Source organism: Gymnogyps californianus, chromosome Z (assembly GCF_018139145.2).
Source record: "Gymnogyps californianus isolate 813 chromosome Z, ASM1813914v2, whole genome shotgun sequence".
NCBI lineage: Eukaryota > Metazoa > Chordata > Aves > Accipitriformes > Cathartidae > Gymnogyps > Gymnogyps californianus.
Genome location: NC_059500.1, coordinates 81,619,483 through 81,634,307, shown reverse-complemented (window position 1 = coordinate 81,634,307; position 14,825 = coordinate 81,619,483). Strand labels below are relative to the sequence as shown.

The 14,825-nt window shown below is 48.0% G+C and overlaps 1 protein-coding gene across 1 annotated transcript in view; it reads right to left on the bottom strand.

The window, feature by feature from the left end:
• The window catches only part of CTIF (cap binding complex dependent translation initiation factor), a 112,155-nt gene extending 98,336 nt beyond the window's left edge, over positions 1-13,819 (bottom strand). The window contains exons 1-3 of the mRNA XM_050913322.1: positions 13,640-13,819; positions 8,322-8,383; positions 5,162-5,180 (exon numbers count right to left, since the gene is read on the bottom strand). Coding sequence (XP_050769279.1) covers positions 5,162-5,180; positions 8,322-8,383; positions 13,640-13,819 — 261 coding nt within the window. The remainder of the gene's footprint in view (positions 1-5,161; positions 5,181-8,321; positions 8,384-13,639) is intronic.
• Between the last annotated feature and the right edge of the window lie 1,006 nt (positions 13,820-14,825).

Genomic DNA, 14,825 nt, shown 5'->3' with positions numbered 1-14,825 from the left:
TAAATTTCTGACTAATTGCCAAAGATGAACAACTTTTTACTGCTATCTTACTGACGGGCGTTCAAATCTCCAGAACAGAAATACGTCCACCAGAAACTCTCCCAGACATTTCTGGTGGCTCTGTGTCCTCTAATAAAGCCCTTTTGTGCTAAAATGAACCCTCTCTGCAGACCTCCTTTCTGCAGGAGCAGGGAAGCTCACACCAACCTCACGGGTGATGCTGGAGGAGCGGGCGAGCGTATGCAGGTAACGATCGTTCCTTAAAAAACAACAACCGAGCAACAAAACCCCTCCACCAGCATCATCGCAAAAACCATAAAAACCCCATCCCAAACCCATACAGGCAGCTGGACTTCAGCAGGAAGCCGAGGCTCTGCGGCAGTGAGACGTGGCACTGCTCACCCTTGGTCCCACAGCATGGCCACCTACATGTCTCCCACACAGTGCTCTTGCTAAATTAATTCAGCATGTCGCAGGAACAGATTTATCCGCAGCTCTGACAAATGCTGAAGAAACAGTTGTAAGGGCACGAAGTTCTCCATCCCATGCCCTTCCCTCTTGTCAACCCAATCCCCCATCATTCGGCCCCGTTACTCCCTGCTGTGCCCTCAAAAGACTAAGACTCTCCCAGTCTCTCCCAACACCCCAAATAACCCTTGAATGCTTGCTCCCAGCTCTTATTTGGGCTCCTCCACCTACCATTCATGGTCTACACTCACCAGCAGGAGATGGGACCTCTGAGCCACACTTTGGGGCTTGGAGGGAAACGTTACTCCCTCCAGAGACTGATTCCCAGCAGCTGCTCTCATCCATGCCAATCCTTCCGGCCAAGCTCTGCACCCTCTTGGGAACAGCGAAGCTTGTGCACATTAACACTGCCAGCCACTCTCCTTTGGAAACTAGCTGTCAAATCTAACATTTGCATTTTAATTAACGATAATCATATGTTTCACTTACACTGCAATTTTCACCTTCGCAGCTAGCTCTTTGAGGCATGAACTAATTAATCCTGCTCCCTTTGCCAGCTCAAGAGTTAATACTTTCTGCTGCTTCAGTGCAAGTTTGAAAATCCGATTTGCAGAAAAAGGAGATAACCTTCCCCAATGCACAGGCAATAAACGGAAACACGGTGACCACCTATGTGGTTGCTCTCAGTGACGGTAAGTACGGGTGAAGTTGGCTGTGTTGGTAGAGGTGTAGACCAACCGTGGCAATAGCACAAGCTTTAAGTGGCCCGAAGACATCAGTGGATTCTTGACGGGATTCATGTTCAATTGTATGTAAAAACCTCAATATTCAATGTACAGCATTCACAGCCTAAGGTGGGCCAGAGAAAAAGGAAAACCAACAGAAAGCTAGAGGACTTCTCAGGACACAAAAGCCTCTGAGATATCCCCCAGCATTAACAATGGTCTCACCAGTGCACCAACAAGGACCTCCCTAGATCAAGTTGTGGGGTGTCCTTCAAATGACTCCCAAACTTTGAGTCTTAATCCTGGTCAGAAGAGAAGACAGCTATCATGTAAAAGGTCCTTTTTGAGGTTTTTCTGCAGCACAGGTTTTCACGCACCCACTTTGTGCTGCAGCTAAATCTTCCAGTTATGCAGAATTTTGACACCGGACTCCAACTATCTCTCTGCTCTTCTAGACCTATTCAAGAACAACCACTCCCATTCTTCTATGGAAAAATAATGATTTAATTATTTTAATAATTTCAAATGCACCTTTTAAGAAAAAAACATACCATTACTCTAAACATTTTAGTAGGGACAAATTTCCAGCTTCTTTCTTCTCAATGTATTGCATAAAGCTGTAAGAAAACCAGAAAACTTACCCTTATAAAAATATCATGCAGAAAAACCAACCACTTTGGCTCTGCTCCTTCCCTCTCCAGGTCCATGTCCACCTTCCCCAGCCCTCTCCAATCTGGTATGGTACCTGATCACTGCTTTTGTAAAGGCACAACAGAAGGGACACCAAACATCGCTTGGAGCTCTTCTTCCAGCAGGAAAAGTAAGGTTTTACCTATACCTGTGCATTAATACAGGACCGAAGGACCTGATGGGCTTGGAAGTAGGAGGTTAAGCCTACAAGATCTTTTTGGACTCCCCAGGAAAGGGCCAAGCCTGTGTGGTTGTGTTCCTACCGGACAACATCAGAAGAGATGTGTTAGCCAAGGATGTGCTAGATAGCTTGCTTACGCACAAGGATGAAGATGAGAAGGAGCACTGAGAGCACTCAGAATGGCACCGAGAACTTCAGACATGCCATGGAAACTCAGCAGCAAGCCCCTGCCTGAGCCTCGGAGGAAATGGCTCATGTCATCCCTTCCCTGCCAAGAGCTTTGGCACTTGTTGACCTATTCAACCAAATCTGGAAGAAGAATGGAGGCCTCAAAGGTAACTCAGTGACTGCAAGTTTCATGAAAATAGTGTGGGAAGCTCTCCCTTCAGCGGGCAGACCGGCATCACCCTGTCTGCTCTACACAAATGGAAACTGAGGGTGATGAGATGTCCTCCCACATGAGTCACTAGTGACACCAGGCCTAGAAGACACCTTCCTCCATCCTCGGTAAGCAGCAACAGTTCTCCTAAATCAGGCTGCAAAGCAGTGAAACGTTTCACTCCCAGATCTTCAGACACTCAAGCAGGTGTCTGCTTCACAAGAGGCGGTGCTGCTTCACGAGGTCTATCCCAAACAGAAGTCCTAGAGAAAGTTAAACCTATATATTAGCTAAAGGACTTGATTTCTTTCTCAGCAGTCCTCTCCAACCATAATTGAACAGAGCTGCATTCACTACATGGAGGGAGTGTCACCCAGCAATTACAGGCAGAAAACCATTGAGTGACTGGTTTTCTCAGAGCTGCTCTTTGATCATGGGCAGGTCACCCCACTTAAAGATTTAATTTCTTCCTCCGTCAGGCAGGGCTACACCAACCTGTATTCACTGGCAAAGCCTCAAAGTAACTCCCTGTCTTTCACTTTCTCTTTTTCTTTTGGAAACGAGACAACGGTAACTGCAGCATCTGCCAGCACCCACTTGTCCCAACAGGTCTTCAGTGTGGTGGCCAACCTCAACCAAATTCAGTGTACAGACTGGTGCTGTGCTATGATACAAGCGGGTCGGTGAGATGGAGAACCCCAAACTGCCCCCCAAGATCATCCCTCACGTTTTGCTGAGTAAGGAAATCACTGTGCTTCAGATCTGGACCCAAGGATGGGCAACTAAAGCCAGACACAAGCTGTCTACCAGCACGGGGAAATGAATTACACCTTCCCTCAGGAGATCCTGCCAGCCTCTTCGCAAGCAGCACCCACCCACTCTCCAGTGCTGATCTGGTTAGCCAAGGATTTGGGGCATTACATGCTGCCTGCTGATGTCACCGGATTTAAGCCAGCAAGAAGACAACTTCACCGCCGACTTGAGAAGTTTATATGACAGTGGTGCTGGTCACAGGAGCCTCAGTCCAACTCTGGACCTAGTGACGTGGCCACTGCCCGAGACAGTGATCCCTTGCCACCTGCCTCTGCAGCATCCATTGGGGAGGACTTCCTGGTGTTTGACCCTAGGCGGTCAAGCAGCACTGATGCCTGCAAAAAAACGCTCTGGAATTGCAAGAGAAATCTGCACTGATACTTTGGTTTTTCCACTTTCTATAAAATTAAGTTCCACTGTGCACTGAAGTCTGCTGTTTCCCAAGAGACAACCTTCACACACCGCCCCATCCTTACTACTGCCTTTGCTTTGGCAACGCAGCAGCTTTTCCAGCCCTGACTTCCGATGGTTGGAAACCAAGCGCTCATCATCGGAGGGGGTTTTGAGGTTCAGGTGAGACACATGAAAGAGGGACCTGAAAGGTTTAAGTGGATCTGCTCTGCTCCCACCCCACGCACAGCAGTCAAAGACACTTCCCCCTGACTGCACCTCCCCAGATGCAGGCAGGTCAGATGTCCTCTGCCTACAGCCTGAGCTCACACAACGTGAAGCATCTCCTGCCTGGAAACATTTTGGCACTAGAAGCACTGTGCTTCTTTGAGTCATGGAGACATCAGAGATGAAGTTTCACGTGATATTACATTTGATTTTGTGGGAACTTCTCATGCTTTCCTTATCAGCAAGGCTTGGGCTTGGGTTCAGACATCCTTTGGCAGGACGTGTCAGGCTCGGTGACGGTGGCACACAATCCCTGCAAAGCCCTCTACATCTCCACGCTACTGAACAGCGCAGGACACTCAACATCTTATGCTGTTAACTTGATAGCACAGCCCTTGGGATGCTCTTGACCCCGGCCAGCTAACCATCTCCAACCAAAGCCCAAGAGTGGAAACCCACCACCTCTGCCTGCCACAGGCGTGCTGCTGTTTCTACTGGCTTCATGGGAGACCAAACCAAGTCATCTCCTCCACCACCAGCTCCTCGGGGAGGACAGCAGAAGGGTGCTACCAGCAGGGTGTAGGATAATCCAGATATGATTCATACACCCTTGCCTGCTCCTTCACTGCTCAGTAGATAGGCAACGTGACCATCAACTGGAGAAGCCCCTGAGGTCCCCAGTCATGCAACAAGTCCCTGCTGCACCTGGTAGGACATGGACACACATGCAAATAAACAGTAAAATAAACTGCAGCCCCATTTACTGCCAACAACACAGGCTTTTGCTTGGCGACGATGGGTGACAGCCAGCCACCATGGGGGAACGGACGGACTTGGCCAGGAAGGAGGATTTTCAGTTCTCCCTCTCCCACCGCCTGGAGAAATGGGACAAACCCGCAGAGTTGCTCTGGTTTTTGTTAATGCCTTTTACATAAGGGGAGCCTGGGATGGAGCTGCTGCCAGGCCTTTCATGTACCAAGAGCTCCGCTGGCTCTCTAAATACATACCATACCAGAAGTCTTTTACTTAATGAATTGCTCTCAGAAATATATCAAAGAGCTTCCTACTTGCAACAGCCTCACAAGGGGAATGCAAATAAAGTATTATATAAAATCTTCCCACTGGGTCTTTTTAGAAAAAAAAAAAAATTCCAAACGTAAAAAGATTTAAAATGATTCCATTATCTAAACTTTCCTCACTTACAGAGGCAATACGGTGCTCAGATAGTATCTTGTGTACATCGATGGAGTGGTCTTCACCCCAGAGGCTCACAGGGTGCTAGCAGACCTTCTGGGGGGGGGTATCGCTCAAATGCAGCGGGGCTTAGCGGAGCACGGCAATGCCATGCAGCAAACGAAAGCGTTCACTGTAGGAAACAAGGAGAATTATAGGTGAGCTGAATGTAATCGTGAGGCCAGGATTTTCTCAGCGCACCAGGAGTTCACGAAATGGATCTCATGAGATCCTCCATGAGCAGACCATCTTCTCGCAGCCACCTGCCCAGAGAACTGGAAAGACCACCGTAAAAGGTTTCCAGGGGAAATTTTCCCCATTTTTAAGCAACTGCTTTGTACGGGATGCACAGTGCCAGCCTACGGGCGCTGACCCCCGTATAGTCTCCCACAGCTGCTAATAGTAGATGTCTCACCAAGGAGCGTAACAGCAGGGCAAGTATGGGGTGGTCTTTCCCAGAGACACCTGACAGCATCAGAAAAACAGCAATTTAGGAATATCCTGGAGTACAGGTTGCATCAAGACACCTTATACCTTCAATTGCACATTATCCAGGAATTGCTCTCAGCCCCACACTTACACAACATCCTGTGGATGCTTACATACACGCATACTATATAGAAATGTCTATATAAATACATAAAACACCTACACACACACACACAAATCTTCCTTTTATTTGCCTTAACCTTGCTGGATGCTAGAGACAAGAATTTCAAAGGCATCAGGTACTTCAGGACACAGAGGGGGATTTTCAGGGATGGGAAAGTCAGCTTCACTCTAGGCTCCCCTATAACCTTTAGGAAGCCAATTACTTTTGAAAATGTGGCCCTGGACTACCCTGCCTTCGCAGAAAAGGAACCAGATGCTGAATATATTTTCAGGACTAACCTGGATTTCCACATAAATGCTCTTTCCGATCGTCAGGTTAGAACTGCATGAGGCATATCATGGTCACCGATACATAACCCACATTTTCACAGTAGCTGAAGCCAGCAGAAATCTTCACATCCAAGTATTTTTCAACTAAGACTGGTTAACTCTGTCCCAGCCGAAACCAGGACAGTATTGCACAACCAGCAATGCAGAAATCTCAGCTGGAAATAAAACAGGAAAACCAGGAATTCGATTTTCCAACCAAACCCCTCAAAATCTATAAAAAATTGCAACCAAAAAATGCCACACCATCCCTTAGGAAATAATTAGCCAGCTTCTTCCTTAGCAGGTTTGAAGAGTGACTGACAATTTACATGCAAGACAAACAGCTTATTAATGTTTTTTTTTTTTTTTAATGTTTAAAGCTACTAGTTAAAAATCAACAGCCAGAAAGGTAATAAACTGAACCTAATTCTCATCAGCAGTGTTTCACTCGTGTATCAGTAACAGCAAGAGAAACGCTTGCCTGGACAGAAGAACAATAGCTTGCAGTTCCTCTTTGGTGCCAAGGAAAATTTGTTACTCGCTGTTAAAGGAAGCCCAACATGGAGAGAGATAATTACTAGCTCTGCTGCAGGCTGGGAGAGAGCCCAAACGCAGGGAAAACAGCTTGGGCATCAGTGAATGTTATTTGTATATAGAAAACAAGCTCCGTGCTGGAGGAGATCAAATAGGTTTAATGCCCAGGGAAAAAAAAAAACCCCAATAGAAAAACCACACGTTGAAACAAAAGAGAGCATGACACAAGGTAGATGGAAGATGGCAGGGCTGCATTGATTGTAGTCAGGAAAGCATCACTCGTGTGTGACTCCTGCATCCTCCTGTGGTACCCAGGAGAGACTGGCACGTCAGCTGAGCCCTTGGGTGAAGAGCCAGGGATCTTCTTCCCCAGGGAAAAGAGCCGGTCCTGCTAACACCCCGAGCCACCCAAGGAGGCTCGATGGAAACGGCCAGCCTCCCAGCTGAATTTCAAGCAGCCAGCTGCGACGCTGGGAGGGAGCCCAGATGAGGTTTTGCTGCCGAATATTTCGGAGCAGATCAAAGCCATAATAAATTAAATCCACAATTCCGTCTGGCACCTTCAGAGGCTCATCTGAAGCAGCGTCTCCGTACAGCACGCACCTTCCTACATGACAAGATCTTGTCTTTGTTGTGTGCAGGTGTTTGTATAGATGCTCCCAGCATCCTCGCATCCAGGCACACGGCAGGGAGGGGACACGTGAGCCCCCATCTCACAGCCCAGCAGCTTCAAGCACGGCTCTGTGCGGGAAGAAACTGTGCCCAAAACGGGAGCTGCAATGCGCTCAGACGTGCTCAGACCGGCACGGCCTCTTGTACCAGCCTGCAAGGGGCTCCCAGGCTTCTTCTCATGGATCCCACACATGGGACTGAAGCCTGGAGGACATCAAGCAGGGCAAGAGCACCAAAACCACCAGCCTGAAGCCCCTTCTCCAGGTAGGACATCCATCAGCCACAGCAACTGCAAATGCCACCTCACCCTTTCCTGCAGCCGGCTCGGTCTCATATCTCCTGGGGCGAACGCTGCTCTTACAGAGTTGATGGTTGCGTGGTGGCACAGCAGCTCCTCAACCAGGTGACATGGTCAAACCCATGCCTTCACCCTACCCAACCCTCTCCCATGCTGGTGCTCTCACAGAGGAGGGACAGCCACCTCCAGCAATGCCAGCAGCGCTTGGTAAATACTCTTCACTGATGTTCACACCACATACAACCACCAAAACCAACTCACGCCTGGCTTCCGTCATTGCAAACCCAACACAGGCTCTCAGCACGTGCAATTTTGCTTCTTCTCCCAGTTCACCCCCTCAGCTATTTAATCCTCTTCCCTGCAACACCATCCATGTGCTGCAGCACATAACCAAGAAGTACAGCTACACAAAGATCCCTCATCTCAGCTACATCTCATACTTCCAAGTCAGCTTTGATGCTCCAAATAGGTCTCTCACACAGGTGGCAATAAGAAGCTCTTCAGGAATAAATGGGACACTCCGTATTTTTTCCCCTTTATCGCTGAGCAATAAGCTCCTGGTCAAAGCATCCATCCGCACGTCGGGATGTTGCCCATCTCCCATGGTTTTGGTGGGAGCAAGCTTTTGAATGCCGAGCAGAGGGACACGTCTCCCCTTCCACGGGAGGGGGAAAGCTGGCAGCACGGGCAGGCTCCGCGCTGTCAGATGAGGCAGTACAAGAAGAAAAGCAAAGGTTTGGTGAGGAAGAGCTAAACACAACCCCTACCTGATTGTGTTCGTGAGACGACAAGCCCTTCCCTCGGGATGGGGAACAGCTGCCATCAAGCTGCTCGCTACAATCCGCTGTCCACTGTAAAAGGGATAAAAAAAGGGATTGTGTAAAATAATAGCCGGGCTGGGGAAAACTGCTGCGTCAGTCCACAGCGCACAGCAAACACCATCCGGCCGCGGGCATCACTGCATGCGTGCGGCTCCCCCCTCCCTTTTTGAGGATGATCCCAAAAGCTTTGGCTTGGAAACGCTCCACCCGCTGCCAATGAGCAGAGGGAAGACGCAGGAACAATTGCAGGAAGGCACCTGAAACGATGCTTTGCAATAAAATCCATCCCTAGTATTTCCTTGCCGACTCCGACGGTGTTTGGTATCTCGGGCGTGTGGTACACACTAGGGCAGCTTGACTTGATTACTCTTTTCCATGGAGTCTTCCATGGAAAGTTGGGAACTTTCTGCTTTTCCCCACTCCGTTCGCTTCAGGGACAGATATGAGTCCTAAGCTGCCCAAAACTTGTGTTTTTCTTTTAAAGAAAACAGAAAACAGAGCCCAAAGCTGCAGGTTTGGCCGCTGCCGTATGCCGCAGCTGTGATGTGCAGCCTGGATGGCAGCCCTGCTGTCACACCGGCTTCGCCCCATCGTGAAGGACGTGGGCATCAGAGGACTTTCCGGCCATAGGGGAGCACGAGCTGCTTAGGCCAGCTTCCCGCAAGGTTTGACAGCAAGGTGCCTCCACCAAAATAATTCAATTTGGGGTTGTTTGGGTTTTTTTTTCCCCCTCAAAGAAATGAAGGGCTGCGTCATACTGGGGAAAAAAATAAAATTATAAAAAAAAGGCAATTTTCACTAGACAAACATGAAAGACGCTGCTTAATCCTAAAGTCATTTTGTCACCCCCCGCAACAAAGTTGAGACTGAACCTTGGTGACCAGCCCCATTTTTGAGGTCTTTCATCCTGGAAGTGCTCGGCTGTTCCAGAGACACTCACCGCTTGGATGCCATCACCAAGGCTGATGCACCAAGACAATGAAAAGTCAATTCCATACAAACAGCAACTACCTGAGAGCTTCTTGACAGGTATGGACGAGGCCACAAAATAAGGGGAAGAGCCACCACTAGAACGGCCCATGATCCCTGCACAGCTCTGCCCTCATCGGAGAGCCCGTTCTAGCTCCCCAGATGGGGGGATCTCAGCCTTGCCTTTAATGAGCTCATTAAAGAGCTGCCCATCACTCTCCTGCCACCTCTGCTGACCTACCTGGAGAAGCTCATGATGCCATCACACTTGAGAGCCTTCTGCTAGACCTATGCCTATCTCCTTTAACAATTTTGAGGGCAACCATGTGCCTAGAAAGGTCTCCCAAGGTACAGCTCACCCATTATTACGTCCACAGCCAAAAGCAAATTGCATTTTCCCTCTGACTTTCCTCTTTTTCCTGGTGGGAGCAAGGTTGGAGACATCCCCACCATGGGGACACCCACACTTTGGGATTCTCTAGACTGGTGATGGATTCAGCTCCCCTGCGAGTGGCGTGGAGGATGAAGCAGTGTACAATGCACCTTTTCCTCCTTCCCCCGGCACGGAGAGCAGTTATCTGGGGATGTGGTACCATCCGAGCATCTCATACACATGGGTGAGTGGATTTATCCTCTCTCAGGCAGGGAAAACATTATTACAGCCACAAGGAAACGAACCGCAGAGAGATTAAGTAACTTGCCCAACGTTAAAGATTAAGTTGCTGGCAGAACCTTGCAGTTAAAAACAATTTTCTTGGTCTCAGTCCAGTGCCTTCCCCCTAAACCCATCCTTTTTCCTCCAGCTCTCATTAAGAGGGAACGTGTCACCTTCAGTCAGGCTGGCTTCCACCAGGGTTACTCCAGGGAGCTGCAGGATACGTGCATGTTTATTCCTTGCTTTGATAAGAAGTGATCAGGAAGAGAAAATCAGAAATAAAAATTCCTGATTATTTCTTATACAAATTTGGGGTACAAGGTGGGAAAATTAATATCTTTGGGAGATAAGGGATAATTCCTTCTTAATGCATCCCTTAAGACATGGATCGATAAAAGCAGGTGACCTATGTAAAAGCCCATCCTTGCTTCTTGTCCCACATACAGCCCTAAAAATACGAAATACTGCATTTTGCTGGAGTTTCACATAGAAATCTTAATTCCACGTAGACACCAATGGTCTGGGGTACAACCACATTTAGCTGCTTAATTTGAGATGCCACTAAAAGAGGTCTAATTAAAGGGTTCAATGTTCATTTACATTTATTCATTATTTATTTATTTATTTTATCATCATTCATTTATTATTCATTTTTCTTTTAAAATAAAACTTGACCATCATTAAAGGCAGCATCGCTAGCATTGTAATAAAAAACCCCAGCAGCTCCTATTTTTCAGGGTAAGCGACGGAGGGAAGTTAAAATCCCATTGCCACACATGGAAGATGGATTCGGTTGTGGCAACCAAGGATCTTAATGCAAAAATTGTACATGGGCTGCCACGAGGATTAGCAGCTTTTGTCCTGAAGATGGGCAGAGGTGTGGACAGGCTGCAAGTGGCTGTAAAACTTTGACTATTACTTTATTTCTAATTCAATAGTATTTCTAAACTTGACACGTTAAATAAAGCAGCACTTGCCTCTTTGACCTGAAGTCCCTCCAAAGCGTCACTTCAAACACAGCCATTTTCCAGCCTTAGGTGAAAAAAATGTACTATAAAGTACTTTGGATCACTTGATTTTTAAATTTATTTTCTCCCACTTCTAACAGCTTTGATCCTCAAATTGTAAGAGACCTCTTCAGCAAAATCTGTTCCTGAAAAGGTTCCTTTGATTAGTAATTTCTTTACACCGAGCTAATATATAAAGGGTCCAAAGCTCTGGATCAGATCCTCAGCTCCAGCAAACCTGCATAGCTCAGGTAAATCAGATAAACACTGCTGATATCAGATAAGGGTGGGATCCTTCATATATAGAATCACAGAATGGTTTGGGTTGGAAGGGACCTTCAACGAGCATCTAGTCCAACCCCCCTGCCATGGGCAGGGACATCTTCCACTAGACCTGGTTGTTCAAAGCCCCATCCAACCTGACCTTGAACACTTCCTATGGTGGGGCGTCCACAACTTCTTTGGGCAACCTGTTCCAGTGTTTCACCACCCTCACAGTGAAGAATTTCTTCCTTATGTCCAATCTAAACCTACTCTTTTTCAGTTTAAAACCATTACCCCTTGTCCTGTTGCAGCAGGCCCTACTAAAAACTCTGTCCCCATCTTTCTTCTAAGCCCCCTTGAAGTATTGCAAGGCCGCAATAAGGTCTCCCTGGAGCCTTCTCTTCTCCAGGCTGAACAACCCCAACTCTCTCAGCCTGTCCTCACAGGAGAGGTGTTCCAGCCCTCTGACCATTTTTGTGGCCTCCTCTGGACCCGCTCCAACAGGTCCATGTCTTTCTTGAATGAAGGACCCCAGAGTTGGATGTAGTACTCCAGGTGAGGTCTCTGGGAGTAGAGGAGGAGAATCACCTCCCTTGACCTGCTGGCCAAGCTTCTTTTGATGCAGCCCAAGATACGGTTGGCTTTCTGGACTGCAAGCACACATTGCCGGCTCATGTCCAATTTTTCACCCACTGGTGTCCTCAGGTCCTTCTCCTCAGGGCTGCTCTCAACCCATCCATCCCCCAGTCTGTGCTGATGCTGGGGATTGCCCCGACCCAGGTGCAGGACCTTGCACTTGGTCTTGTTGAACTTCATGAGGTTCACATGGGAGAGCAAGCTCCTCTCTGCTGGACTGGGGGACATTGGCTTTTGCACGCTGGGTGCACGGGGCAGGGGACAGGAGAAGCAGACACCTCTGGCAACTGGCAGGAGAGCGCCTTGCCCTCGCTACCCCAACCATTCCTCCCAATTTAAAGGCAAACCAAACCCCTAGGGAGGCAGGGCCTCATTTGTAAGCAATTAATAGACTTGAGCATGAAACGAGAGACAAAATGACCTCCAACAAAATTTCTCTGCATGCTGGAGGAGGTCATGGTCCTAGACAAACCCAGCCTGGACTCTGCCCTTCTCCCCATCATTGCACCCCCAGCTCGGCTTTGCTATGTAGTCTTGTTAACCGTTAAACTAACATTAAGGCTTAATGCAAAGTGGTCCAGGGATCTCTGCTTGGGATCAGTCTCCCTTGTACCTCATATAAAGAGACGAAGACCCAAATCAGACCAGCAGACCCCTTCAGCAGCTCAAACACATCTCAGCTATCTAATGATGGCCATATCCTTACCCTTATGACCCTTCAGGCTTATTATTCTTATTTTGTCCTCATAACCAGTATCTAAGTGATCTCTAACCTAAATATTTTATCCTACCGGGAGCCCTGTGGGGTAGGAAAGCACCTCTATCACAAGCGGAGGATCACGGCAGCCTTACAAGCCCAAGGGCACGGACCGGAGCTCACCGCTCCCTGCACTACAGGCTCTTTATCCCTTTGACAATTCATATCTTCAGCATGTCGCATCTGGCATGCTGTGGCACCAGGATACGAACAATTTCCCTCCGAACAACAACAACACTTCAGGAGGTTTCATTTCTCCTTGTGTTGGACCCAAAACGTCCATTTTAGGAACACCTAACTAGGACCATGTCGTTCCTAATGACAACACCAAATCACATCCCCTCTAAAACCATCCCTCTGTTTACTGGGTATTCCCATCCTCTGAAATACAGCAATTTCCTTCTCTGACATAACAACCATGAAGCAAGCTAGGTTATTACACATATTAAAATACAAGGTTATTACACATATTAAAATGCCCACAAAATCCACACTTTTGGGGAGCGTTTGGGGCTTTTGATTGACCTTCTGGTCCTGGTTGTTTCATGGATATCTGTGTGCATACATACGGACGGGAGCACATCTCACTACCGAGCATCCCCCTGCTGCAGCCCCTGCAGCTCTTCCCAATCCCTCCAGGATTCTTCCACCCTGGAGAAGCAGCATGCTGTTTGGGATGGAGAGAAGCACCCTTCATTTACAAATGAAATGTCCTTCATTTATAAATGGGAACCTTGGGAAGTCAAAAAGCTTCAGGGTGTGCACCTTGAGACCATGGAAAAACAAAACCCAGTTGGCAGGAGACCTCTACCAACTGGTTGGAGACCTCGTATCTGGCTGAAAAAGCAAGCTGCCCCAAACCCAGTCTTTTATTATGTCCTGCTTTACACCCCAACGCTCGAAAAGCTGCTTCAGCTGGACGTGCATCCCCAACCCAGGCAACAAGCCACCGGCGTCCTCCAGCCCCTCTCCCACCCCACGCTGTGCCCTTCGCCCACCTGCGAGACGTGGGACTGCGTCTTCTCGCTCTCGCCGTCCCCCTCCGTTTTATCTGTCAGCAGCCCCTGGACCTGATACTCCAGGACGTAGCTGTCGATGAAACGCTCGAGCTCCTCGATCTCCTGAGAGCGGCTGCTCCCCGCCTCCGAGGAGGCCGATGCCACCGACGAGTTCTCCATCCCTTCAGGAGAGATGCCAAGAACGGAGGGGGCCTGAGAAAGTAAAATAAAAAAAGGCAAGAAATGATTTCCCAGTAATTATAAAAAGGTTAAAGAAACAGTCGCCAAAGCCTAACAGTTACCACAGGCAGGATACCTTTGCTGTACATCCAATAACATTTATAATAATCCTAGGTGGTCACATTTAGAGCTTCCATGCGTGCACAAACAAAAAAAGTCCCATTTCTGTAATGTTCCTACATCTAAGGACAACAATGGATGTTTTGCTTATCCTCCTTCTTAAAACCCAAACTCCTGAAAACCTCCAGACACATGCACAAGAGAAAAACAAAATTTAAAAGCTTATTTTAAAAAGCCCATGGCATTAGCTGTGCTGGATAAGGGTGATAAGCCGGGGATGATGAACAGTGGTGTGAGGGAGAGGATGATAATTGAAAAGCTTCTCTAGGACGGCAGCAGTAAATGATGCTGAGTCAACAGCACGACTGTAAATGGTCCAGCGAGGTGGTTTGCACGTGGAGGTGAAACAGAGATCACACCAGAATCTACGTTTAAAACCTCTCTCTCTGCAGGAGAACGGCTCTATAGAAGATATAGGGAGTTTATGATGCTCTCCTCCTTCCTATTTCTCCATGGCTGAATGCCAATCACACCTTAAAGTAAAGAAACCGTCAGCTCCTGTGCCTGGGCTGGGCATGTTTGCACACAAATTAAGCTTTGGACCAGTGTCTTGTGGTAAGACTCATACTCCTCCTTCCCTGCCGTTGGGAAGAAGAAGACACGGGAGCTCCCACCACGTTGCAGGACACGACGACTTCATCCCTCATCCTCTCTTTCACGACGAACTGGTATTTACAGTCTGTTGTGAGACAAGTATAAAATTACCACGCAAATTCGGAGTGAGTCACATGCCATCCGGAAGGGAAGGGAAAAAAAAAAAAAAAATCTGTTCCCAGCTCATGTAATTTCCAGCTCCTGAACTATTTCTCATCTGTCACTTCTGAAC